General features: G+C 47.4%; 1 protein-coding gene across 1 annotated transcript; it reads left to right on the plus strand.

Moving 5' to 3' along the window:
- The first annotated feature begins 7,099 nt into the window (after positions 1–7,099).
- Positions 7,100–26,850, plus strand: SCD (stearoyl-CoA desaturase). Its single transcript, XM_054382051.1, has 6 exons — positions 7,100–7,127; positions 10,750–11,035; positions 18,475–18,605; positions 22,026–22,231; positions 23,494–23,726; positions 25,271–26,850. The coding sequence occupies exons 1-6, from the start codon at positions 7,101–7,103 to the stop codon at positions 25,468–25,470; spliced, it is 1,083 nt and encodes a 360-aa protein (XP_054238026.1). The 5' UTR covers position 7,100; the 3' UTR covers positions 25,471–26,850.
- Positions 26,851–27,739: the final 889 nt, after the last annotated feature.

Below are 27,739 nucleotides of genomic sequence, written 5' to 3' on the forward strand. Positions count from 1 at the left end.
CTACTTCACCCTTACTTTACTTTCTTTTCTTAAAGACTCAACAATAAAATCGCCTGGCATTATCAACTAGAGAAGGCTGAAAGTAACTTCTATGCCATTGTACCCTAAGTGATCCTGCTCTGGCAGGGGGGTTGGACCTGATGATCTCTTGAGGTCCCTTCCAACCTCTGATATACTGTGATACTGTGATGGGCTGTTCTTTCAATTTATACCTGAATTCCCTGCAAGTATGACTCCCTAAAACACGACTTGGATGAAGGAAAATGCATACCAGAACACACCGAATACCTGCAGTGTGAACATGTGAACATGTGAATGCGTGTGGCAATTGGTCATCTACTACAGCTCTACAGTGTCTTGAGGACCAGACTTTGTAAGAGGCCTTTATAGATTGATTTTTTTTGAATGACATTTCTATGTTAGCCCTGTCACAAGACTTGAGAGACAAAATAAGGACACTTTAAACAGGTAATCAGAAATAGCAAGGATTGAATATTGGGCTTCAGGATCCCTTCAATGTTACCTGCCCAGAATGCTTTTTACACTTGCAAAGTGTTTCTCCCCCTATTAACACTCCAAACACAGACAAAAGGTTAATAAAAGGCATTTTACCCACCAAAATTAAAATGAGCACAGAGGTCTGCAGCCCTTTTTGTTAAGTGAGGAAGTAGATGTGGAAAGGGAAGAGTGTGTTTCCAGCTTGATTCTTTAAAGAAGACAGGGTAGACAGGTTCTTCAAACACCTTGGAAAGGCAGTAAAACCAGGCAGGCAGGTAAGGGCTTCATTCTCAGCAAGGACACCTAAAAATGTTTCTGGCCAGAAATGTAACAGCTTGTAGTGCCTCTCTCCTTCAGGACTCTGAATGTCCTTTCCTTGGCCAGTCATGCACACTGCTGCTGTCCAGCACACATCATGGTGGGGAGGAACTATTCTCAGGTGAGAATCCTGAAGGATTTTCAGTTGTGAGTGGACTTGGACAAAGGACCACTCCTGTTTTACAGACAAAAAAATGTCGCTCACAAGATACAGCTCTTCACTAGGCTAAGCAAAGAGGGAAAGGAGGAAAAGCAAGACAGACTTCTAGAGGAATAAAAAAGTCAGCTCTCTGCTCCAGTCCCATTGCCCAAGAGGAAAAAAAGCACTGACTTTAAAAGAGCCTGAGGTATAGATGCAGGCAAAGTTGGGGATGTCAGATAGGAAGAGGCACACCCCATCTTTGAGGTTTTCCTTTGTGTGCCACTGCTAAGTCTAGAGTACAGAAGGCTGGGATGAGGTTCCAGCAAGATTTTACTTTTGTCCTTCTTCTCATACCAGCAGTTTCTCCCTGTCAAGGTATGCCTGCTTCTGCTAACAGAACTCTGTAAGAAAAAACTTGGATTCAGCCAGCAGCTCAGAAGGGAGATGCCTCACTGATCTCTAGTTCACAGGTTATTTTTATCTTTAGGAAAGCATTTTTTGTTCTCTGAATGAAGTATTAGGCAGTCCCCAAATGCCCAGGCTGCTATTCCATCAAGGAGACAGGGTAGAAAGCAATGATGCAGAGCACACACATGAAGAGGCTATGCAGTGGCATGGAACACCATGCTCTGACAAACAGAAGCAGCAGCAAACTGACCTTGGATGTGCCCTCATCCTTTCCCGGTACTGCAATTTGCCCCTGTGCTCAGTATGTGGCAATCCATCTCCAGGACTCCCACTCACAGCCCGCAGCATCACCTCTCTTTCCACAGAGATGAATATCTATCCTTAGATGCAGCTGGAATCTTAGATGTGCTAGCTGCACACCACGGATGTGCTAGCGTGACACCACGGAGCAGGAGACAGTGTTGTCCTGCCCTCGCTACCTAGGCTGGGTCACAATATCTGCCACTAGGAGGTGACATTTCCCCAGGTCTTTTCCAACGTGCTGAAAGCACAGGACGCTTGAGAGGATGGTCTCAGCCTGAAGACAAGGGGGGTGGGCGTAGGTGTGAGAGGAAGACACAGAAGACCCGAGGAGGAGAATGGACAACTACGATCCAAACTGCATCTCGAATAAGGGAGACTGCAGAACCACAGAGGGTGTCGCTGAACAGCAAATGCAAGCTGGGGAGAATGGGGAAGGGCATGCAGTGTGCTGGCTGTTGGCACCTGGCCTGCCATGTCTGATGTGGGTAGAAAGACACCAGAGATCACCAGTGCTGAGGAGAGGGTGGCAACACAAAGACTGCTGTGTTCCTCTGCCCCCTATCGCCTTCTCCCCCTCCTCTCCCAATTTATTTACCCGAGTTCAAAAGACAGCCTCACAGTCCCGAGGGGCTGGCTGAAGTGGCCAAGGGGTGGGTTGTGAGGTCATCTTTAATGAGGGCAAAAATCCAGTGTCAACAATGCTGTCCATTGTATAGCCCTGTTTAGACAATACCAGCTAGGTTCTTGCTGCTGGCAGCACTAGGACTGGGAGCAAAGCCTGTTTGGGGTAACAAGCAAGGAGGAGGATGGGCAGGGGTTCTGGCACTGAGTGATGGATGGGGCAAAGTGCAGAGATAAGCACCCTATCCCAATCATCACCCTGTTATCAGTCCAATTCTCAGTGCATCAGTGGCAAGGAATTTACCATCCTGGTAATGACCTGGAGGCAGGGCACATCACCCCACTAACCTGCTTTCCCTTCTGACCCTGGCAATGAGACACCAGTGATTTCTGATATCTTATTGCCTCTCTCTAATCACACAGAGCAGCTGTGGGATGGCAAAGTTTCTTTTAGCCCTAGCCTTTCCCCAGGTAGTTGTGGGACGGCAGCTGGGGGTTTGACCACTGCTGCTCTTCTGGGAGCTCCCCACAACAGCTCTTAAGTGAAGAACCCAAGTAACCCATACTGAATTCATCCATCATTTAAGGGTGGCTGAAATGATGTTTTAAGGAAGGAGGGGAAATATGATAGAAAGCAAGCAAACAAGCAAGATGATTCCAGTTCTTGTAAACATAAATGTCATTCATAATGCTATGATTTCAGACTCCTCAAGTCACAGTTTCTGGAGCCAGGTGACTACACAGGAGTCCGAGCTCTCCATTTAAAAATTAAAGCCATTTCTTAGCTCTCCTGGCCAAGGATGTATGTGTGAAAATATGATACAAGGTCAACAGATTCCAAAAGAAAGCATGGGGAGGAAAGCAACCTTAAACAAGGGTGTCGACCCCATGAGCTGGCATCTGATCCCCTGGCATATGAAAGGAGAGGTTGCCCGGAAAGGTTTCGCAGAGAGGTGGTAGATGCCCCATCCCTGGAACCATTCCAGGTCAGGTTGTTTGGGGCTCTAAGCAAACTGCTCTGGTTGCACATGTCTGTGCTGACTGCAGTGGGCTTGGCCTAGATGACCTTTAAAGGTCCCTTCCAACCCAAGTCATTCTGTGCTTCTGTGAAGGACCGCAGCATGATTCTCCTATCCCTAGAAAAAGCGCTGAAGCTCAAATTATTTCCTAAGATAATAATCCTAGGAGAACTTTTTCAAACCTCTATTTTTGGCAGAGGCTAAGGGGTAGCAGTCAGCTCTTTCCCCACTTCTCAGCTTATTCCCTCTTTACTCAACTCTCCTCTTTTTTTTTCAACTTCCAGTTGTGAAACAGAAGAAAAAGGGTTACAGAAGATAAGCAAGCAACTTGAAACAAACCCCCACAAGGATTTTGTGTGGAGGGGTTAACTGAGGATAGTCACTAATGTTTCCAAAATGTTGACACCAGATGAAATCTCCTTACAAAACTTACTCCTAAATAGAAAAGATTTTTTTTTTTTTAAGGGGAGAGCAGGAAGGAAAAATGTTTTGATGAAACATCTTAGCCTTGTTTCTGCATCCTGGCACTGTGATAGCCAACCTAGGCTGCTTAATCCATCCTGGGAGAGGCATGCAATTGTTCTTTCTCATATGTGCTTTGCTCACACATTGTATCTTGTGATAAACACTGCTGGTTTGTGACTCTCTTGTCCTCAACCTTGATAAAAACTTTGAGACACTCTGACAAGAAGTACTCTGGAAGAGCTTTTCACTAGCACAGTGCCTTGGTTGAGTCATGAATCTGTGCAGACTTCCCAGGAACATGAAAACCATCCTCCAATACACGATGCATTTGTAAAGCAACCTGGTGCTGAAGTTCTCAACCTGTGCTACGCGTGGCATGGCTGTGCTCATCACTGCCCTATGACACGGATCTGGCATTGCACAACCTCGTTTATGAAAGACCAGGACCTCAGGCAACAGTCACCAGATGCAGAAGAATTAAATCAGATTCCTAGTGTTAATGGCTGAACCTTAATATTTGCTAAGCAGTATTGATGAACACCACCAGTGATGTACTTTTACTGAAGACCTGGCTGCACAGCTCTCAGATTTTTTTCCACATGGCAGGAGCTGCACGTTTGTTTGTTTTTTTGGTTTGATTTGTTGTGGGGTTTTTTGTTTGGTTTGTTGGGGTTTTTAAATCAACAAGTACTTTTTTAAAGAAATATATTTCCTTTCTGTTTTTCTTTTGGAAAGCAGGAGTCTGATTTCCTTAGGCTAGTTTTAGCAGTTTATGATTCTTTCAATATTCACATAGCTACTAGGTAGAATCTTTAATTTAAACATCCTTTCTCCCCAGTGTTCAGTAACCCTCAGTGTTGTCAACCAAAATATTAAATGGTGGGTCTTAAAAGGGATGGTTAAAAGTCCCTCTCCTGACTCATGTCAGCTTTCACTATCTAGGAACATCTTCTGATGTGGGCTTTCTTTTTTAATACTGTGACTCAGAAAGACTGAGTTCCTAATATAAAACTAAAACACAGACTCCTCTCCATCTCTGTAGGAATCCTGTCTGGATGCAAATCACCTTGTGATTGTATCTAGAACTGAGGTATGTCCCAATAAAGGAAGCTGCCGTTCATGTGAGGCCTCTCATTAAAACTGAAATTTTATATGAGGATGGGGAAAATATCCCCACCATCACTACCAAAGAGGTACTTTTCTCTTCCACTGAGCTAGCCAAAATTCATAAAGAATTTGCACACTCTGCTGGAGAATCTGAGATGGAATATGTATGGCATATTTCAAAAACTGGATGGGATCAGATTGTGTTAACAGAAGCTGAAGCCACAAGCTATTGGGGTACTAATATTTTTCTAACTATGAAAACCAGAAATGGACCCCACAGCCTTACGCAGCAAGCTGCTTACTGGGCAGAAGGTTTTCTTCCAAAGAAGCTGGCAGGAACCCTTAGTCCTGTGGGGAGGGATGAATCAAATAACAGAAAACATGCAAAAGGCTGCTTGCCTACAAATGATATATGATTAGAAAATAAAACATCATTTTGAATCTCCCCTTTCTCTCCTGGTGGATCCAAACCAAATGACTCCTTTAATCAGGGGACTCCCTGAAGCCCTTAAAATAAAAGGTATTCAGTTCCAAAAGGAAATAGCTGACACTCCACTCACTTTGAGGATACAAGCTGCTCTAAGGGAAAAAATAACACCCAGAGGGAGCCAGCCAGACTCAAAGCAATGGACATGGGGAGAAGTGGCCAGAGCATTATTAGATCATGCCAGGCAGTACAGTGTACCTGTGGAAATTCACAGTGAAATGAAAAAGGAGATGTACTTTTCCTTCTTTGGTGGACACCTCAAAATACAGAGAACAACTGGGCTACTGTTATTTTTCATTGTCACTCTCCCCTCCCAGTGATTACAATGCAGCTCACTTTTGACAGCTGCCACTGCATCAGCCTTGCTGTGTCTGGGCACGACCAGCTCAGAGACGGACTCTGCAAGATCTTGGTTGTGCATCTGCACCTCGTGTGGCTGGCTTCATGGCTGCGGGATAGCTGTCCGAACAGGGTATGTGTGAGGGCATATCGACTTCAAAATGCCATTTGACGTCCCTATTCCACTCCCAGAATGACTCGTGTCCGCGGGGCCAGAGAATGAACACACGGGACACAACGAGAGCCGGGGAAGGAGCTGAAACTCGTCCTGGCTGGTGTGATGGCACTAGGGCACTCCAAGACTTGCTACTACGCAGCTGATGGTGTCTGGCATGGGGACCACATGGTGGGGTTAGAAGACCTGCCTCCAGGCTCCGCCACCGGCGAAGGTTTTGTTTCTAATTGCCCTCTTTATCACTTTTAGTGGTGAAGGACTCCTTGGGATAGAGCTTGGATTTTCCTATTACTGACATCACTGGCTAGTGAGGAGGTTGTTATGGAAAATAGCTGATAGCAAACTGAGCTGCTCCTTTTTCCTTCCGTCTTCTGCCGAAAGGGGCGGTTTTCTGGTGGGAAAAAGCCAGGATTGATTCAAAAAAATGTTACAGTCAACACAGTCCAGGCTGGCTTTGCCTATCGAGATAAACACCTATGCAGACATAGATGCTTACAGTTGCGAGTGTGCTTTTCTTTGCAGAGCTGTAGGATTTATACATACAGGGATATATATATATATATGAAGTGCTCGCCACAGAGCCCCCGGTACAGAGTGGATGCTTGACGCTGAAGGCCCTTCTTTCCCCGCCGCACTCCCCAGCCACATGGAGAAGGGACACGATGCTCCTCGACACCCCTCAGCTGCCTCTTCTTCCCACGGAGGCATCCCCCACGCCCGCGAAGCCGTGCGCACACAGCGCAGGGTGAGCGCCGCGGGGAACGAACAGCAGATTGCGAACAGCCAATGGCGAGGGCAGGCCAAGGTGGCACCAAATTTCCCGCAGCCAATCGGCTCGCGAGGCGGAGGGGTGAAAAAAAAAAAAAAAAAAAAAAAAAAAAAAGGCATCATGAGAGAGCCTGGCCCTCGCCATCCTCCTCTTCCTCAGCATCCTTCCTCCCGCCCCCCGCCCCGCCTCCCCTCCCAGGCACGCCGACAGCGACACCCCCTTCTCCCCCCGCTGCGACTGCCCGCCCGCCGCGCTGACCCTGCGCATCTCATCCGCGGGCTGGGGGTCACTGAGAGGCCGGGACGCGGAGAGCCCAGCCCCTCTAGCCGACAAACGAGCAGCCTCGCTTAAATACCTCCGCGCCTGCCGCACCCGAACCGCACAGCTCGCCGACCCGGGGACCTGCGCGCCCGCGTACCGCCGCCAAGCAGCAACGACAGGACAGATCCATGCCTGCGCACTTAATGCAGGAGGAGGTAAGCGGGGGACTGCCGGTGGGCCCCGGGGTACGGGTGCTTTGTCTTCCCCTCACCAACTCCTCCTTCATCTCCGCGGCTCCGGCAGTGCTGCGCTGCCGCAGTCGTGGGGGGAAAGGCCTGGGCATCCACGCGTGTCTGTGCAGCACATACACACGTTTGCACACGGATGTGTGTGCTCTCTCGGTGCCACATCGCAGTCAGGCGGCGAATTCTTTCGGTGCTATCTGAAGACATCATCCAAGGCTCATAAGCAGGGATCGCGCTACCGGGTCTGACTCTTCAGCCGTCGGATGGACTGCGCATAAAATACAGGTTTCTCTGAAAAACATCCGTCTCAGCGTGCTTGCCAGGGCTGTTCAGGAAGCTATTTTGTGCCAAAAGTTCGTGGCTGTGCTGGTTTCGGTAGTGCTGCGATTTTTTTTTTTCTTAATTAATGTTTTTATAAGAACGGGCTTTCACTTGCAGCGTTTGTAAGACAAATTTTGCATTAGGGAGCGTCTCTAGGACAAACGCAAGGTGAAAGCCCAGATAGAAGAATGTCGGTGTCTGCACTGCCTGAGCCAAGCAAACGCACAATGAGGATATTGCCCATTTTTGGCATAAGAAGGTCTGAGTAACAACCCAGCACCTGGAAGATACCTAGAGCTGTTGAATCTCTAGAGATTGTCTTTATATTATTTTTGCCTCTTCCGGCAGCCATCCTTTTCCTGAGGGGAGGCAGAGACTGATTCTGGTATTCTCACCTTCTCATCTTTACCCCTCTGCCTGTACTGAGGAGTGGAGTGTAAATCTCAGACCCACTCTTGCCTGTCAACAGCATGAGGAGCCTCCTCAGGTCCTTTTGTGCAGGTGCTGTGACCTTCCAGGGATGCTGTGATGTAAAGAACTGTATTCGTCTCCCACCCGAAATGGCTGCCAAGGACAGTGTGCTCAGACCATGCTTCACAATCTTGGTGTTTATTTTGGGGCATATCCCAGAAGCTGAAAAAAATCCTGACCCTGGGTCATGTTGGGCATATTCAAATATAGTGGACCTGAGATTCAGTGCCCTGGGGCCCCTAGGCTGTACCCAGTGCAAGAGCCTTTGAGCTGCAGTTGGTTGTATAAGCTGGCTAGATGCCAGGATCACCTATGGCGTGTTCAGTGCTGGTAGGGTGTGGGTAGGGGTTGGAGATGGGGGAACATATCTGTTCTGCAGATGAGAGCAGCAAAGTCATTCAGAAATGAGGGGGAGACTATGAAAATGTTTTAGCTGGCCTCCTCCCCCTCTCAAGATCCCAGATTAATTCCCATCTCATATTCCTCAGTAGGAGCCACTGAAGCCACTATAGCTGTAAGGGGATAAAAGTCCTCTTTCTTTCCTCCTCACTTTTCTGGTCTCCAGTTAAATAGCTTCCCATTCTCTCTCTTGCTTCGTCCCTCCACCAAATCTGTGCTGATGGAGCTATATTTCACAGCAGCTTTATAGCCTGTTTGATTTAAGGTTAGTTTGCATGTGAGAAATAACAAGTTCAATTATATTGGTGTAATTCCAGCATCATAGGTATGCTGGTAAAATTCCTCATGTGGCTACTGCAGTTCTGGAAGAATAATTTTTTTTCCTCTCATCTGTTTTTCTTTTCCCTCTTCCTCCTCTGCCTCTGTATAATTTTGATATTGACATAAACTGTCTCTCAGGAGAAAAATGCAACTCCAGCCCCACATTCTTACTTTGGAAGCAGCATGTCCATATGGGGAGCGTCACTCGTCTAATTATACCACTAGGTCTCCGCTGGGAATTATTCCTGCATAGACAAGTCTTAGGTCTTTTTGGTAGATTGTCTTCCAGCCAAGGAGGAAAATAGTGCCTTCCTGCCAAAATGCCAGATGAGAATATCTGACACTTTGGAATGGGCAGGACTTTTCCATGCCTAATCTCTGGATTAAAAGACATTTCTCATGACTCTTTTCTGGGGGGGTTTCCTTTAAATTCTCCAGCAGCTCAGAGCATGATATCCTCAAAATATTACTTAGGAAATCAGTCAGAGACAGCCTATAGCTGGCATCAAAGGGATCCAGTCCTGAGCTCAGCACTTCCCTGGGTTCAGAGATAGCAGCAGGATGCTTTGTGTCCAGGCTTTTTCCCCTTCTAACCTTTGCATCCAGAAGGTAAAACTTAGAGCATTGCCTCTGTAGAGAACATTTTACTTCACAAACATGGAGAATCTGTCAGCTTTGCCAGCTCCTCCCCAAAGGAAGGTATGTCTATAACCCTCTAGTTTCTACCCTTGGGAAAGGGAGGAGTTGGCGTGGCCACGTAAGCTGGCTGGCCTGATTTTAATGCCTCCTTCAGAAAACTAGGCCATGGCAGAATGGTGGTCTTTTATGAATCCTGTGTGGCTGGGTGGGAATCTGCTGTTAATTCAGGAGAGGTTTCCATTGAGAAAGGAACTTCCTTGGCTTGGCCATGCTCCCTCCCTACCATTCCTGCCAGCTAACCTTTATTGCCCTTTTGCACATGAAAGCAGTGGTGTGGGCAGCAGAGGGACATGTCCTTTGAGCAGTTTCCTGGGAGGCAAGGGGATGGGGCAGCATGCCCTCTCACCACACACATCCTTTGTGATTGGCACTCTTGGGGTCAAGCCCCATCAAGTGCTTGGGCTCAGGCCTGACAAAGGTGCAAGCACCAGCAGGCTGTCATGATGGAAGTGGAAACTGGTGATGCGGGGTTCAGTGAACTGTGTCATTAGGGTTGCTCCTGCCTGCTTCTTCCATCAGGCATGCCTGATGGGGCATGCTGACTCTCAGCCAGGACAAACAAGCATGTGCAGAGGGAATGTTACGTCACAGTAACAGGAGGCAGCCGGGAGCCAGGCTGAGCCACCTTGCTGCTTAAAACTTCCTCACTGCATGCTGGTGGCCTTGGCTCAGAGGATTGTCTTCCGGTTCCTCAGTTTGCCTGTGGGTGTAAAGTGGGAGAGGGATAAGAGGCTTAGCAGCAGGCACAGGATAGGAGCTGTAGGTCTATCTGGAAGCATATTTCTCTGCTTCTGTACACTGGTTTCCAAGTATGTCAGTCGTGCCACATGCAAGCTTGGAAGGTGAGGCAGGGGGAGATAAGGAGACACCCCAGAGGAATCCTCTTGTGGATCTTCCTGATGTTCCCCCAGTGATCTGTGGTAGGATGACGCAAAGAGGCAGGATAGTAGGAACAGCCCAGTGATTTATAGTAAAACTGTGTTTCAGATCCTATTTCTCTCCCACCTCTTGGTTCATTCACAAAGTTTCCTTTATTGTTGTCTTGTGTACAAGCCCAGACCAAAAGCCCATGTATAAATGCCCACTAATAAAAACGAAGGAAAATTAAAATCCTTGCAGCCTGCAAATGATGTCACCAAAGCCACTGGTGGAAAAAAAAGATGGGATTTCAATTTCAAGTCTTTGTCTTTCTTCACTCTGTCCACTACTTACCTACTTTCCCCAGAAAGTCTTTCTCAGGCCATGAACCTGTGGGGCCAGAGCAGGCTCTTCTTGGTTCCAGGGGGGCTCAGCTGCTCATGTTTCCATTCCCTGCATTGATAACCACCACTTCTTGTTTTGTTTTTCCTTTCTTGAAAATGTCTGTTGCCGCCTCTCCAAGGAGTTCTCCTCCACTTCCAGCGCCACCAGCGTTGGTACTGTCACCTCCCGGGCAACCAGGAATGGGGATGCCGTCATGAAGAAGGACTTACTGGATCATGACGACTTGGCAAGAGAGCGGGGCATGGTAGATGATCTCTTCGATGAGACCTACCAGGAGAAAGAGGGGCCCAAGCCTCCCTTGCGATACGTCTGGAGGAATATCATCCTCATGAGCCTGCTGCATATAGGGGCCATAATTGGATTGACACTGATACCTTCTGCAAAGATCCAGACACTGGCATGGGGTAAGCAATTCTTCCATTTGTTTTCTGGCATCTTCAGACCCTACATCTGCTGGGTGGTATTCTCTTTTCCTCCAGGCCCACAGACTCAGGGTGGAGAAAGAAGGAAGTGGAGGTCTTCTGTTAGAAGAAGCTAGTCAACCAGCTTTGTAGTAAGCTGTGGGAGGGCTTGCCAGTGTCACTTGTAAGGTCATGCGTGGGAGGGAAGAATTTGGCCAGGGACTGCCTGGCTGCATAAAGGACAAATCTGAGTCACATGCATTAGTCTTGGAGGTATCCCACACCTGAATGTGCAGCTGCTTCTAAGGTGAAGCATAGAAAATGTTTGATGGAGTACTGTGACAGTCCCAGGAAGTTAGGATGAAAAATGCTAGCAAGAGCGCCTCAAGGGGTGGCTGAGGAGGCAAGGTACAGAGCATTATTTTACATGAAGCTGCTGCTCCAATGCAAGAACCATTCCTGTTCTTACCAAGAGAGGGTAAATCCTACAAAGCCTCCACATGTATGTGAGGTGAAACAGACAAAACACAGTTATGGTGTGTTCAAGAATTAAGCCTGAAGCTCAGGTCTTTTAGCATTCTTATAAAATCACAAATTAGCCCCCATCATCCCGGAACTAAGCCTGACAACTTTCAAAAAATAAATAAGCAGCTCTCCAGGCAGCAAATTCCAGTGCAAAGCACAACCCAGCAGAAGGTAGCTAGGCGAAGCTCTTCTTTCTCAGAGACCCTGCCCTCAGTAGGAACCAAACTTCTCCTTTGCTTGAAAGGCAGCTGGGCCTGAGGCCCAGGCTGCAGGGGAGCTGTACTTTGCACAAGCCTTTGTGTGGACCCCTGGAGGAGTCAAGAAGCCAAATGGCTCCCAGAGGGGAGGTCAAGAGTCTGCATCCAGCCCCTGCCTTCCTGTGAAACAGCAGCCTGAAATGAAAATTGACAGTCTAATTTGAGACTTGCTGACATGGTTTTTGGTTTCAGTGGTGCTCCTGCAAAGAGCTAGCCAGGAGCAGCATCCTGGCCAGTCCAGTTGCAGACTGGAGTGATCCACCTGGTCTGTCATGCTCTCAAAGCCTGTCCTTCTGATGGCTGTGAGTGACAAGTTAAACCAGGAAAGAGAAGGCTCCCTGAACTTTCAGTCTGACTGTTTTCCTCCTGGACCATCTCATTCTCTCACAGATGGAGGCTGGGGGGATGAACATCACTGGAGGCCACAGTACTTGCTCAGAGTCTGGCTACAGCATCTGTAAAACCAGAGGGACTAACATGTACCTTGTGCAGTCAGCATAGCTTTCGGAGGGGCATTACGAAAAATTTTGCTGGACCTTTGCCTTGTGACAACTTGACAGGCTGCACTCTTACCAAGGTGGCGGGGCTGGGCAGAACATTCAGCCCTGGCATGATGTTGGAGGAGTGTTTCAGGGCTCTCAGTCCTTCTTTGTGTATCCTATCCCAAGGCTCTCAGCTGGAGCTCTAGGCAGGAGCTGCTGGCTTCACTCACTCACTGAGCTGGCAGCCTGGGTCTTCCAACCCCAGCCAAATATTCACAGGGCACTGGGGCAAGGAGGAAGGAAAAGGTGAGTCCAGTTTACTGGTTCCATTTCAGGCTGTTCAGATGCACCGTAATTTCCAAACGCATCCGACCCCTCTCTATTCAGTTCCCCTGAGATACTCAAGTGGGCTCGAGCATCCTCATCTAAAATATTAATACTGCTTTGCATTCTGCTGAGCCCCACCTTGCCCTAAAATAGTCTCTAAGGCAGTGTCTTTGTAGCTGCATGTGTTCATGATGTCTGTATGGCATTTCATGGGAATCTGTCGTGCTTTTTACTTGATTCTAGTCCTTCATGCTTTTTTCCCCCTCAGTCCTCTGATATGAGGCACTGTGAGATTCCTTGGTGGCTTCTGGAGTGACAGACGCTCTGGGAATGGGAGAACGACATGGAGTTTGGGGGAACTGCATTGTTCTGAACTGGTTGAAGTGTGAAGTAGCTCCACACTGCTTCCTGTCCTGCATCCTTGGCACTTGTTCCTTTCATCCTGCAGCCAAGTCAGAGTCCATTCTCCTCAGTGCTGATTGGAGCTGGGATACTCTGATCCTCCACAGTTCTGGCTTCTCAGCAAGGCTCCATGTGCATTCTTGCATTGCCATTTCTCAGTTCATACCTTCCTATAGCACATCCAAGGCATCTCAGTGACTTGCTATTATTTCCCAGCGTGCCATGGTAGCAAGAAGAGGACTACAGTTCCTATTGTACACACCATGATAGAGCAGCAGAGACTCCCAGCAATTGCCCCCAGCAATAGACCATGGGCTCATGGCAGAACAGCTCTCTGTGGTAGTTCTAGAGCTGCTGGGGGGTTTGCTTGTTTCTTTGTTTTTCATATCATTCCTTTCTTAGGCTGTGTATATGTAACATAAAATTAATATGGCTCCATATGTTCTCTGCTGTAATGCTATAGGGAGTTGTGGTGCCTGATAGCTGATCTACATTCTATATTTTATTATAAGGAGCAATCCCCTGCTTATATCCTCTTCATCCAGGCCACTGTCTCCTTGATGTTCCTATCCCTCTGAAACCAGTTATATTGGTGACTGTGTCCTCTTTTGTTTTCATTTCTCTGTGTGCTAATTCCTCTTTGTCTCTGAAGCTCTCCAGCCCTGCCTTCATCATTGTTTGCTGTTCTGCATTGCTGTGTGCATTGTATCCCCTGATCTCTTTCTGGTACAGAGCTTCCCAGAATAGCTAGGATTGTTGATCAGGTGAGAGCTCGCCATAACGAGAGCCCTCTGGGCCCTTCCAGCACTACAGCTTTCTAGCCAGCTTCTCTTTTACATGCTGTGTTCTCCACTGCACTTGACAAAGTCTTGCACGGTCTTTTCAGGGATCACAGGCAGTTTTCATAGCATTTATGCCAAACGGCATAAAGGCTGAGTCTGGAAGGGCAGGATGCAAAGGTGACTGACAGTTTGTTCTCTAACTGCTTGAAGCCTCCCTGGAAACATGATTTGCAGGTTGTCCTCCTGGCTCTTAGGTGCAGCACAGTGACAATATTTGTATTAATTCCTATTGGCCTGGCCAACAATGTCTCTAAAACAGTGACGATTCCTCTTGATGCAGTGCTCTCTAATCCCCTAGCTTCCTGCAATGGCAGCGGTGGCAGAAACATGGGTTGATACCATTTTCTTCTTGCTGCTGCATTATCTTTGCATCAAGATGGATCTTGCTGGGTAATTTAAGCAGTTCTGACAGCCAAAAAAGTCTTAGCTAGTACTACTCCCAGGGATGTGTTCAGCAAAACATGTACAGGAGTATTTTGTTACTTTCCCATCAGGAGTACTGCTGGCACTGCCTCTCTGCTCTGTGTCCTCTCCAGGCTTAACTAGCAGGTGCCATGTGGGAAGCTATGTTTTAGCAACAGTAGCTCCTATTGCTCTCCTAAATACTCTTCTTATCTGCAGCCTACACTTTCCTTGCTCTTAGTATCTTTCTCCTGAGAGTAGCGCAAGCTACCTGGCTAGCAGGACTGGGAGGCAAGGAAGGAACAGTGCAGAGCTGTAGTTTTCCCTTGCCATGAGAGAAGCCCAAGGATACCTGCTGGAACACGGACACTTCTTCATGTAAACATCGTTTATGTTGACTGCAGGTGAACACGCCCTTAGCACATTCCTGGCTACTCTTCATAACTTGAGGTCTGAATCTGGGCCCTGAAGAGGTAAAAGCTAGCGAGTCATATAGACATGACTGAATCTGGAATGTTTTGAGTTTAATTTTTGGAGCACTGAGTGCATGTTACTACCAGTGGTCATAATTGTTTGTATTCCAATTGAATGGGTCATTGGGAACATCACCTGTGAGTTCACAATCTTTTGGGTCTTGAATACTTCATAGCATAGTGTGGCAGATGACTCTGAAACCAGCTGATGGAGCATCTAAATCCTTCAGTTTGGGGCAGCAACACAGGGCAGCTGTGACAATTTGTGCTACTTTACACCACCTGTCTTTCCAATTTCATTCCTAGTGGATGATCTTGAAGGAGCTTTTCTTCTTCCCTGTGAGATGCTGCTTTCCTGCCTATGGAATGATCATCATGGTACCTGTTTGTGGGGATGAATCCTCTGAATCATTAGGGTGCTGGGTTCTTGTGTTTTCCACTAGGCTTTTCAACCTTACTGTCCAGATTCCGTCACTGTTACAACAACTCCTAGGTATGGCTGATTGAGCTGATAGTCCCCAGTTAGGGTTTGGTTTTTCTGGGGCTGGGTGCCATGTATGCACAGAATGAGAATCAGCTCCTTTGTCATAGAAATTATCTGCTCCTCAGATAAACTACATCTGCTGTATACAGATAAGAGGCAATGCAGCATGGAAGTATAATTAGAGAGTTGTGGCCATTGTAGCATCGTGGGATGCAGCTCCAAGAGAAGTCAACATGAGCTGCTGAGGTTCTTTGGCTTTGGATGAAGGCTGTGACTGTTCTGTGCCAGGGTACCCAAAAGCAGTGGGTACTCTTCCAAATTTTTAACAAAACCCTTCAGGCAAGACTACTCAAAAGGAAGTACTGGGTTGTCTGGTTACTGGGTCTGTCAGTATCCCCACCATTTCTCTTCTGTGATTCCTTGTGCATGTTAGCATGTCTTTGTTGATGGTGTCATCTTTTCTCAAAGGGGATAGCCACAGGCAAATTCTGTGAATTGCCTGTATAAAAGAGATCCAGATGTACTTCCTTCTTGCAAAGATTAAATACCACAGTCCTCAGCCACAGTCATCTTCGTGGAGGCTCTTAATCGAAAAAAAATCCCTGTCAGCATGTATGGATTCACCAGAGAGGGAAACCTAAACTCAGGGAAATAAACAGGACCTATACTCACCTAAGTTGGCATTTATTTTCTAGTGCTATTGAAGGTCATGAAAGACTGCATATTTCATTTCTGTCCCCTGTGCACCATTAACTCATTACTCTCTGCTCCACAGTGGAGAGCTAGGCTCTTTCCCTAGCAAGTTGCCCCACACATCCATTACAAGTTCATCATGGATTCCATGTAGTATTTTTCATACAGTATGTCTAAGTTGGAAGTTGAATCCAGACTTCTCTCAGCTCTGCCACAAACTGCTTGGCACCCTTGGAAATCCAGCTCAGCTACTGAGGTGTGCACACTGTAGGTATGAAGTTGCCCAGAGGTTTTGCAAAATGCAATTTGCAGGGTATAGCAGCTTACATTTGAGAGAGAATGGTGGTGAGTCACAGTTCTGCTGCTAGTAGGAAGTGTCTGAAACATGCAGAAGTGGGTTTTGTTGTTATTGCAGTGTCTGAGACTGCAGAGGTTCTGCAAATCAGTCATACGTTAAGTGCTTTTTTTCAGAGTTTGCTCTTCTGTATAAATCTTTGGCAATTAAAAACTGATCTAAAATGAGTCTTAAAATCTTGTTCCTAACTTTCGGGTCAGCATCAGGGGGCTGGGTGAGACCTTCAAGGTGTCCAGCATAAATATTTTCCTGTCAGTAAGGCCAAATGCCTTGTCTCAGAATCACTCCCTTCTCCCCTTCCAGGCTTGGCTAGCTTTGTGAGCTTTCTTCAGCTCCATTGTCTCTTGCAAAGGCCAGATTCTGCTGCATTTGCATGCATTTTCATCCCTCTTTATGCCCCTAAAAATCAGCTATGACCAGTGACTGTTTGGCTGCTCCAAGAGACTGCAGAGGTCCTGAGAGACATGAGGCAGAGATGTGCTGCTCTGAGCCTTACAGTGCATATGGCAGCAGGCAGGAAGGCCAAGGGAGAAGATGAAGATGGGAAGTCATTGTCAGATCAGCAGACAGGGCTGGTGCTGTTATACAGCAGGATGGGAGTAAGAAGGCTTCATGCAAGTTTAGGGGCCTAGAAGAGGATATTACATCAGCTGAGGCTGGCTTTAAGCAGATAAGAGATTAAGTTTATAATATGGAAAACCAAAATGAGGGTGACAAAAGGAAGAGGGAGCAGGAGATGATAGGAAATAAAGCCTGAATTATTTTGAATGAAAGAACAGGGCAACAATGCCTTGTATATGTCTCAGATCTCTGATTCCAAACAGGTTTCTGGCAGAGAATCTGGTTTCGGGGTTCAAGATAAGCTTGATTAGAGCCATTTGGCTGGGGTGAATGGTATGTGTATCAGTGATTCCTGTCCATGGGTTTACACATAAGAATAAGGAGCTGTTTACATGACTGAGCCAACTGGCTGAAATCTGCACGTTCATAGCAAGGAAAGAGTTTCCCCTGAGGAACTGGAAGAAGGCATCCTTTCCCCCAGTGGACTGAAGGTGAATTAGTTGACCTTCGCACAAATATGCCAGCTTCCCTATTAGTATCTGAGCTTGCAGGGTAAACCAGCTCTTGAATACCTCCTGTGTTTCTGACAGACTTCCTGACTTCTGCTAACTCTTTCTAGAGAAGGACTTACTTTTCACATACAATTTTCTTCTTATTCCCTGTATCCTAGTATAATGCTGCTATGACCCTCTTGGGGTCTTTTCTCCATTTTAGTTTCAGAAAAAGATTTTGGAACCCATCTTAAATTCCAGAGGTCCCAGGAGAACATGCAGGAATGCACAGACCAGGGGAGACAAACACATGATGCAGAGGGAGAGCGATGTGGTTTCTTTACTAGCTGCCAGAGGAGCAAGGAATCCCTTCTGACTTCTGTGGGGAGGGAACCCATGAAGAAGCCTTGAAAGTCAGCTGGCCGGGCAACATCTGCCTCTACCATGGGCACAAATGGCAATGGCTTGTTGGCTTTGGAGTTTCGTTCCATACATGGTGCAAGGAGGGGATCAAAAAGACCCTGGGAACAGGAGCCTCTGGGCAGATTTAAAGTCAGTGGTGGAGCTGAAGGTAAAGCCCAGGCCTCAGTGGGATGGTAGTTCAGATCTTTTTCTAGCCAGCTTTGCTCAGAGAGGGAGCAGAAGAGAAGACTAACCTTGGGCTTGAGCTGTCATCTTGAAGTACTGTAAGATCCTGTACCACCTCTGGGTGAAAAGAATGCAAAAGAGATTTTGTGAGAGGAAGTGAGATAGGAAAGCAGGACCCCTGATTATTTAAGGAGAAAGGAAAGGGGAAAGCTGTGTGCTGGTGGACTGCAGAGCTGTTAGCACAGGGCTATGTGGAAGCATTTGCTTTACACGATTTTGAGTCTTGCACTGTGACAGATGATACTATGCTTTTGCCAAGTCTTATAAGGGGGAGCCTCCTCCCTTGTCACAGATAAAGTGATTTGCCCCACATTGCTTAGGAAGTCTGTGGTACCTTGGGCACCCTCACATTGGTTTTTCTTGCCCCAATCTGTGCTTTTCGTGGGTTTCCTCTTGCTTCTTCAGCTTTGGGGTAAGGCCTGCCTTCATGTTACTCTGCCTGAAACTTTGCTGCAGGCTGACTTGCTCTAACTGCTTCAATACTTTCTTTTCCTCTCCAGCCCTTCTGTGTTTCTTGGTGAGCGCTCTAGGGATAACTGCTGGAGCTCACCGCCTCTGGAGCCATCGGACCTACAAAGCCACGCTGCCCCTGCGGATCTTCTTGGCTATTGCAAACTCTGTGGCCTTCGAGGTAAGTGCCTCCTCAATACACCACTCATCCTCAGAAGAAAGTGCTTCTCTGAATCCCTGTCTCAGATACGGCATGTAAAGTGATGGAGAGGTTCCTCTGTCCTGCTACATCTTGTTAGGAAACAACTTACATCCAACACTGCAGTGCTGAAGTCCATCTCATTGTCGTCACCTTGTCCAGAAAAAACTGGGTGGGTAGAGGACTGTTGGCCAAGGCCATGGGTAGGATAGCTCTCCAAAGCAGGAATGTATGTTTATGTACGTTTTCTTCGAGGTGTGGTCTCCCTGTGCTTGCTTGAGGACCTGTGAAAGAGGTGTGGAAGTGCTAAGTGCTCTCCTGGTGTTGCCTCACCCTCCTCTTGCTGCATGGTTGATAAGGGGGGAAACATCTGCAGGGCCCATGAAGCCAGGCTGTGGAATGTGCTGCTGCAGAAAGATGAAGAACTTGTTGAAATTATGCAGTTAGAAGGATGTCTTTCTGGTTTGTAAGGGTGATATTTAGGAATAACCCTGTTATAAGTCACACCATTGGCTTCTGGAGAGTCATCTGAGGTTACTGATGTTTCAATGAAGGAAAGGCTGGGCCCATTCAGAGCGGCACAAGTGACTGCAGGCAGCTGATAAACACCTCAGGTTATTGCCTAACCACTCAGGAGACCACGGTCCACAAAGCAAACAAACCAGAAAGTCCTTTAAGGTCTGTAGAAAGTAGCAGAGATTGCCCTTTAGGAGAAGTCAGAGTGAAAGCCCAGATTGATGTGCCACTTGAAAAATCCTGTTGGTCTCTCAGGTTTGCTGCTGGGAGGCCACTCTAACAGCACTCCAGCTGTACTTGAAGAAACTTTGCACAGGCTACAGGCTTGCTTATGTGTAGGAAGTACTCAGAAGGGTGGCAGTGTGCAGCATTTCGATAGAAGAAGGTGAACAGAAAAGTATCAGTGTTGTGCACCTCCAGCTGAAGTGTGGGGGAGGGGTACAGTCCAAGTGGACCAGGTATTTTAGACATTATCTTCCTCTTCCCCCTCCGTAGCCATAAGAGGTGTTGACATGTAATCAGAACAGGGTGGGGATGGAGCTTTTTTAGCCTTGAAAAAACTTCTTAAAACAAAAAAAAACTTTCTTGTTCTCTATTTAGTACCAAAGCAGTCTTTCATAAGGAAGAGGAAGGACCAAGCTATTGATTCCAGCTACTATTCCAGCACTCAGCAAGGATGGGGTGCTGTGTATTGACTAGAGCCATACAAAAACCAGCTTTCACAGGGTTACAGGGCAGAGAGAGAAAGAATTTGCTGAGCTATTGTTGTAGGGGATAGGAATAGACAAAGATGAGAGACAGACAGATATTTTAGCTTCAATAGGAACTAATCCAAATTTTACTGAAAATTCAGTAACATTCTTCATGGATTTATTATTTTTTAATATTTACTTTTCAATGAGATCAAGAGAAGGTTTATGTTATTCCTGTTAGTGACAGCAGCTCTAAGATGAGACTGGTAACTTTGAAGAGCAGAGAAGACTAGAGACTATCTTCTCTGAGGTCATTCAGAAAATGCCTGTTGGCTTTGTGAGACCTGTGGCTTGTGATTTCAGAGAGTCTGGGAATTCTGCCCCTAGTCAGCTCCTCCACCTACAAGACTAGGCAGCTGCAGCAGAGCAGAAGCTCTCTTGGTTGTAGCTTGTAGCTGGAAACTCCCAAGGAAGGATGCATTCTTCTTTGCTTGCTGATCTCAGAAAGCCATGATTTTCAAACAGCATTGCAGTTACAGGTGGTCCCAAGGAATGGTCTGTAGAAAAGATAACGTGCTAATGTTAGTGTCAAGATGCTGACTTCTCAGCTTTGAGACTCCTCATTTGCATTAGTGCACAGGGTGTGGTGGATGAGGTAGTACTGCATTCCAATTGTACCTAGCACAGGGTCTCTTTCCAAATTTGTGCCTCCTGCCTCCAGCAGAAGCATTTCCAGGATAGAGCAAAAGCTCATCCAGATGTGCAGATCCAAGCTGATTGTCAGGTTACAGGCTGGGCTTTCTCATGTTACAGGCTGGGCTTTCTCATGTTACAGGAACATGAAAAAGATTTTTGGGTCACAGGAGAAACATTCAAGCACAGTACTGGTTGTATTTCTCTGCTTCCTTGATAGGGAAGGCTGCTGGGCCACCCTATTTGGGGGACAATGCTGAATGACTGAGCTCTAGCTGAGATCAGCAATGGTTGCTGATATTTCAGGGTGCTCAGAATTTCGCTGGAAGGAAGGCAGCAGCTCCCAGTATTTGGAAGCAAGTGAGAGTTGAATCCTGCTCCACGTTTATCATTGCCTTATTGTATAGCCAGTGTGTAACTCATTTTTATCTCAGTTGAAGGAGCAGCGGTAACAGCACTTGAGAGGGACTTAAGGAATTGTGTCTCTGCTACAGGCTTCCTTTATGGATAAATCACTTGGGCTTTCCAGGAACGAAACAGGGATGATTATGCTGCTTCCCTACCTTCAAAGTGTTTTGAGGAAAAGTCCTATGTACTTAGATGATTAAGGAGCCTCTTGTGTAATACAGGCAGTAGAGGCATGCTTGGATCTCTGTTCCATGATTTCTAGGATGGTGTAATATGTGGCTTTAAATACATCAGAATCTTGGTGTAAAGGAATGAGCACAGACTTTAAAATCTATTCTTAAAACTGGACAAAGCAGTCCTTTCTTAATCCAAATTAGGAAACCTTTGACATGTTCCAAACTCTACTGATTTGGTGGCTTAAACAGAACAGTTACCAGGCTGAAAGGAGGTATTTTTGATAACTGTGACTGAACTGGTGTGTTTTTCTATTTCTAAAAAGAGGCCTTCGTTTTAAAACTGTTTGATTTCCAATGAAACACCAAAAAAGTTTGAGAAACTTCACCTTCAAGTTAAACAGATCTGATTTGGCAATCCCAGGAAAAGCAAGGCAGGCTGACCCATGGAAAATGTCAGAGCAAACAGAAGGGACAAGCTGATCAATCCCACCTGGCACGTTGTAGGGCTGGTGACAAGACACCAACAAGAGCTGAGAGTGTGAGGGAGGAGGCACTGCCTGGCCAATGAGAGCTGGCTATTGCAGGGGTAGAGGAACAGACTGAGCAATCAGTGCCTGTGATGCTGTAGAGGATGTGCAAACCAAAGCATAAAGTTAGCCAATTAAAAAAACAAATAAACAAACCAGAGAAAAGGCAGCTCACTAAAAAAGCAGATTTCAAAGAAAATTGAAATGGTTCAGCAAAGACCCAGCCTTTGTTTTAAAAGACAAAACCCCCAACCCTAATGAAAGATAAAATGACTGCTTTGAGGTCAGGTCAGTGAAATTTGGTAGTCTAAATGTTTCAGGCCTTTCCTGTTAATTTGAAGGGAACATCTCCAGCCCTGGCCCTAAGTGTCCACTCGTGTTGCTTTGCAGAATGATATCTACGAGTGGGTCAGGGACCACCGTGTCCATCACAAGTTCTCTGAGACGGATGCGGACCCACACAATGCCAAGCGGGGCTTCTTCTTCTCCCACATCGGCTGGCTGCTGGTGCGCAAGCACCCGGACGTCATAGAGAAGGGCCAGAAGCTGGACCTGAGTGACATAAAGGCTGACAAAGTGGTGATGTTCCAGCGAAGGTGAGTGGTGGAGTCAGCCCCATGCAGAGCCATGTGGGATGGAGCATGGATCCTGTAAATGGGCTGGGAACCCCAAACACCTCTGATGGAGCATGAAGGGCATCATGTGAGAAATGTGATGCTTCAGCCTGCCCAAGGCTTTGGTGTGCAATGAACTGTGAGAAATGAGCTATGCCTTTCCTATAGGAAGTATTCAGGAGCTGGTGCCACCTCCAGCTATTCCACACCCCTTTCTTGCCCACCTGCCTTGTAGCATCTAGCCCAGTGATGGGCTGAGCGTCCCACCACAAAGCACCTCCACGCCTGCCAGCCCACAGCCCGGGTGCTGCTTTGGCTGGCCCAGAGCCCATCCATGGGTTCTTTCAGGCTGTCTTTGGAGATGTCATGTTACAGACTTCTAGGCTGTGTCTCTGCCCCTCTCCCACCAGTCTCCCAGAAACAGTGTTGTGAAAGAGGAGTTGAAAATGGAGAGACAGTAACTGGGAAGGACAGTCTTGATTCACTGGTGCCTCTTGGATAGGGTTTCTCTCAGTTCTCTAAGGCTATACTGGAACTGATACCCAGAGGAGATGAGCATGTCACCAGGGCTGCAGGGATGGGGCACTTAACCCATGTAGTAACCACCCTCACTTGGGAGGTCCTTAGTTTAGTCCCAGATGAACCAAACAAGGTTTATGGCTTCCCTCCATTTTGTTCCTGGGATTTTTCTGTGGGATGTCAGAGTGGTTCTGCTTCTACTACTCCCGTCCCTCTAGTGTAAGAGACCCTACATGCTCACGTGTTTAATGGCACAAGTGTTTTTTGCATTTCTTGATGGGATGTATTGGTAGTCAGGGCCAAGTCTGCAAGGAGGGGTTGCAGCACTGGGCCAGAGCCAGAGAAGGGGCCTTCTGTGAGACTCTGTAAGCATGGGGTTCCCTTTGTGGGGACCAATACGACTGAGAAGCAAATGGCAAATGAAGTCAAAAGCAGCAGCTGGTTCCTGGTCTCATGATGGATGCATTGCTTTGTGCACACATGAGACTGAGGCAGGGAGGGCAGGACTTTAGGTTGAGTCTTCTGCCTGGTGATAAGACTTGAAACTGGCAGGCATGGGTTCTGTGCATCCAGAGCAAAAGATGGTGGTCTCAGGGGTGAGGTATTTCTGCACTTGATTTTTCCCTGTGTAGTTGAGTGTGAATCCTCCAGAGGTAGGACTGAAACAGCCCTTCCTGTCCTGCCTCTGCCAGTGAGTGCTTTCCTCACAACCATTTCCTTTCTAGATTCTACAAGCCCTCGGTGGTGTTGCTGTGCTTCGTTGCGCCCACTGTAGTGCCCTGGTACTTCTGGAACGAATCCATCATCATCAGCTTCTTCATTCCAGCCATCCTGCGCTACGCTCTAGGGCTCAATGCCACTTGGCTAGTGAACAGTGCTGCTCATATGTATGGCTACCGGCCGTATGATAAGAACATCAACCCACGGGAGAACCCCCTGGTCAGCCTAGGGGCTCTAGGTATGTTCAGCATCCATGTCTTTTGCTGCAGGTAGATTGTAGAGCGGGGACTGCCCCTTGGGGCTGCATTTGCTTCTAGGAATTTTTGTGAATCCAAGTGTTCCCATTTTCCCCTGCAACCTTGCCCTCCAGCCTTTGCATCTAGAGGTGTTTCCCAGGCTGGCCAGTGAGTACGTAAGGACAGTGGGGTTATGAGATCCCACCTGGCTCTCTTCAGGCTTGGCACCTCCTTATCTGAATAGCAATATTTTATTTACCCAGCTCAAGGGTCTTTCTGCCCTGTTCACCAGACAAAAATGTATGGTGCAGTCGCTGCTTATCTGTCTTAGATTTGTCAACTTGAAAACCAGCAGACGTGCATTTGGACATGTTCTCAGGACAGATGGTGATTTTGAGGGTATTTGAGGATGAGACAAGCCAGATCATCTGTCTTTTTCCTGAAATTTTGGGAACCTAGGAAAGTACACACGAGAGTGAGCATCTGCCCTGATGTTGTCTGAAGCCCAAGTCCTCAGCTGGTTTGCATCACTCTACCTTACTGGGGTTGCACTGTTTTCCAGCAGTGCTGGGAGGAGTCCAGAGGGATCTGCTCCTGGATTTTTCATAGGAAGGGATTTGAACAACAGAGATTCAGGGAGCAGGAATCCAGGTGATGTCACTGAATGACTGAGCTTTGAATCCAGCACTGACAGTGTCTGGAGCAGAGGGTGGCTGACAGGTGTAGATAACTTAGTAGTAAGTCAGCATTATGTCCTATGTGAGGACAGACTGAGAGAGCTGGGGCTGTTCATCCTGGAGAAAAGAAAGCCCTGGGGAGACCTTACAGTGGCCTTCCAATAGGTGAAGGGGGGCCTACAAGAAAGCTGGGGAAGGACTTTTTACAAAGAGTTTATAAGAGTTTATAGTGATAGGAGGAAGGAGAACGTCCTTAAGCTGGAAGAGGGTAGATTTAGACTGGATATTAAGAAATTCTTTACAGTGAAGGTGGTGAGATACTGGAAAGTACTGGATGCACCCTCCCTGGAAGTGTTCAACTAGATGACCTTTAAGGTCCCTTCCAACTGAAACCATTCTCTGATTCTTCCCACCTGAAAATTCCCTTTGGATTTGACATTAAGACTGCCTGTGTTGTAGGAGTATTGATTGGCCTGGCTTGTCAGGGACTTGCTGCCGCTCCAGCTGGTAGCTCAACCAATACTAGAAGGTTTCTCACGATGGCAGAGGAAAAACCATTACGATTGCCCTGGTGTTCTGGTGCAGTCAGTGGGCCAGGGCCTTTCTCATTTCTTTGCCACATGCTTGTTTTCCTCTGAAGCAGCATAGGTCGTCTGTGACTGTCATTGCTTCATTTAGGCCAGTGTGGACATGCTGGACCATGCTCAGATGAGATGGGGTAGATTGTAGAGACATGAAATTGGGCTAAAGAGCAAAGACAAGTTTGGATTCAAGCTAGACCCTATTTCGGGAATGTGGTGCTTTGGGCCAAGATAAAGGGACCATCACCTAGAGCTCTGCAACATCCTCTCCCTGGTCATGTTTTACAGGAGAAGGCTTCCACAACTACCACCACACCTTCCCCTATGACTACTCTACCAGTGAGTTTGGCTGGCACTTCAACTTAACCACAGCCTTCATTGACCTCATGTGCCTCCTGGGGCTGGCCAGTGATCGCAAGAAGGTCTCCAAGGAGGTCATCATGGCTCGGAAATTGCGGACTGGAGATGGAAGTCACAAGAGTGGCTGAGTATCTACTCCCTTTCACACATACATCCACACCTCTCCTTCCTCCTGTTTTTCTCCTTTTCCCTTCCTTACCCCTCTGAACACGCTGGACAAAGGTGTAATGTTCTGTTTACTAACTACTGAATAATGCTACCAGTTTGCTTAAGATAATGAGTTTTAACTCTCCTCCCATGATGTATTTTACATGATGTATTTAAGATCTAGGACTCTGCCTTTATAACACAAGGCCACCCTTTTCCCTCCTCTCCTCCTTTCCATTCATTCTTTCATCGTTCAACCCCATCTCCCACTTTACATTGTCCCAGTCTCTCCCTGGCAACAGAACTGGTAGGAAACAGCCCAGGGAAGCCCATTGTATCCAGCTATGTACCATGAAGTTAAGGGAAGCCTGTACAAGCCTGCACCAGCCTGCTCAAGAGTTGAGCCAAAGTCAGTGACCCTCACTTTGCAACCTTATCCCCAAAATCTCTTCTCCTGTCCCTCGTACTTTCTCATGGGCTGCAGAAAGATGTGTCATGGCTAAGCTGTTCTACCCAGGAAAAGCAGCCCATCCTCTTCCCTTGCCGTCAGGAGTGTTTTCTCTTTCCAAAACGGAAAGTGTTCTTCCACCACACAGCCTCTGGTTGGGAAGAAGAATGCCCCCAGATTTTCTCAGAACTCCAGCCAGGCCCACTGGTGGCTGAGGTGGGTCTGGTGGGAGCCTTGGTGGCCTTATCATTTCCTCCCTCTGGCATCAAAGCCTCCCTTCCTGCATGGTTTGCTGTGCCCCATGCCACCAGGGACTGAAGGCAGAGCCCAGCTCCAGGCTCCATAGCCCCTTTGGAGAGCTACAGTAAGGAGGGTCATAGATAGAGGGGTGTGTCACTGGCTGGTGTGGGGCAGTACCACTCCAGGGTGGTTTTGTTCACCGCCACCGATGAAATTTTTGTCATCAAACAGGACTTTGCCAAAATGGAGAGGGGTAGAAAAATGTAAACCAAAGCTGTACCACTGAGTTAAGCTGCTTTATGTGCTGGAGGAAGAGGGTCCTCGCTGGGTGGCAGGCAGGCAGATATCTTGGTGTCCATGTCTGCCCTTTAGATCCACATTCTGTGCTGAGTGCAGAGACAAGGCAAGGGGTATACCTGCAGGGTGAGGATGTCTGCAGGAGCAGTCTCTTCATCCTCAGGGGCTCTGCTCAGGCAATTAAGTGCTTGAGAGGCACAGAGGCAGAGCCAGGCAGCACCAGAAGCCTGAGGAAGTCGAGACCTCCAAAGATGATATACTGCTGCCTGTATAGCCTGGGGTCCACCAGGGTGGTTTGCCATTCCCTGCTCCTGTGATGGAGCATGAAGGGGAGTGAAAGCAGGTCCACATTAGTTCCTTAGCTTGTCTCCCCACCCCCTCAGCAAGCCATCTCGCCACCTCAGTTCTTTGCTGGCAAGGCAGGCAGTGAGGGTGGCTGAGCCTGTGGAAAGGTCAGTTACATCACTGAGCCCATGTGGGCGCACAGCTGAGCCTGTGCTGGGGAAAGAAGTTGCCATGGGTGTTGTTTCCTGAAAGTTGCAGACTGCAGCTTGAGTTCAGGCAGTGGGTTAGGTTCTAAGGATCATGGCCCCTCTCTCCTCACTAGGCCAAACGTGCTTTTATTCCCCCTTAACTCTCTCCATCATTACTAATTTTTATTATTATTATTAGCTGTAGTAGTAGTACTGTTTTTGTTGTTTAAATGCATCAAATAGAGTTGGAGGAAAGCACAAGAGGTAGCTGGAACAGGGTGATGTTGGAATGGGGTTCACAGTGTCTCCCTTATTCAGGCAGGCCAGGGAGGGCAGAGACAGAGCAGATGCCAACTTCCTCACCTCAGCTTTGCCACATAGCAGGCAGGCGGGCTTCACAGGAGCAAGTCTCTGCAGCTGTGCTTTCTACTGCTGCTGTGAATCTCACCAGGAGCCAGGACAGCTCTGTATGGTCTTATTAACAAGAGCTCTTCTTACTCTGAAAAGAAGTCCTTCTCCTCTCCTTTCTCCTCCCTGCCACCACTGTGGCCTTGTTATTGCTCAGCAATGGGACCCTTTGAAGTTTTAAGCCATCAGGAGCAATGTCATCTCCAGCCAAGAGGTACAACAGGGAGAAACCAGGAGCCTTTCAGGTCCCAGTGTCAGGAGACAGCATCCTTAATGCTGAGGCTTGTGACTGCCTTGGGGCTGGTTGGGGCTAAGAGGGTTGTGGCCAGAATTGTATCCTAAAGGTTAGAAGAAAAAAAAGAAAAGCCCTCCAAAAAGAGAAAT

This window comes from Indicator indicator, chromosome 7 (assembly GCF_027791375.1).
Source record: "Indicator indicator isolate 239-I01 chromosome 7, UM_Iind_1.1, whole genome shotgun sequence".
NCBI classification, from domain to species: Eukaryota; Metazoa; Chordata; class Aves; order Piciformes; family Indicatoridae; genus Indicator; species Indicator indicator.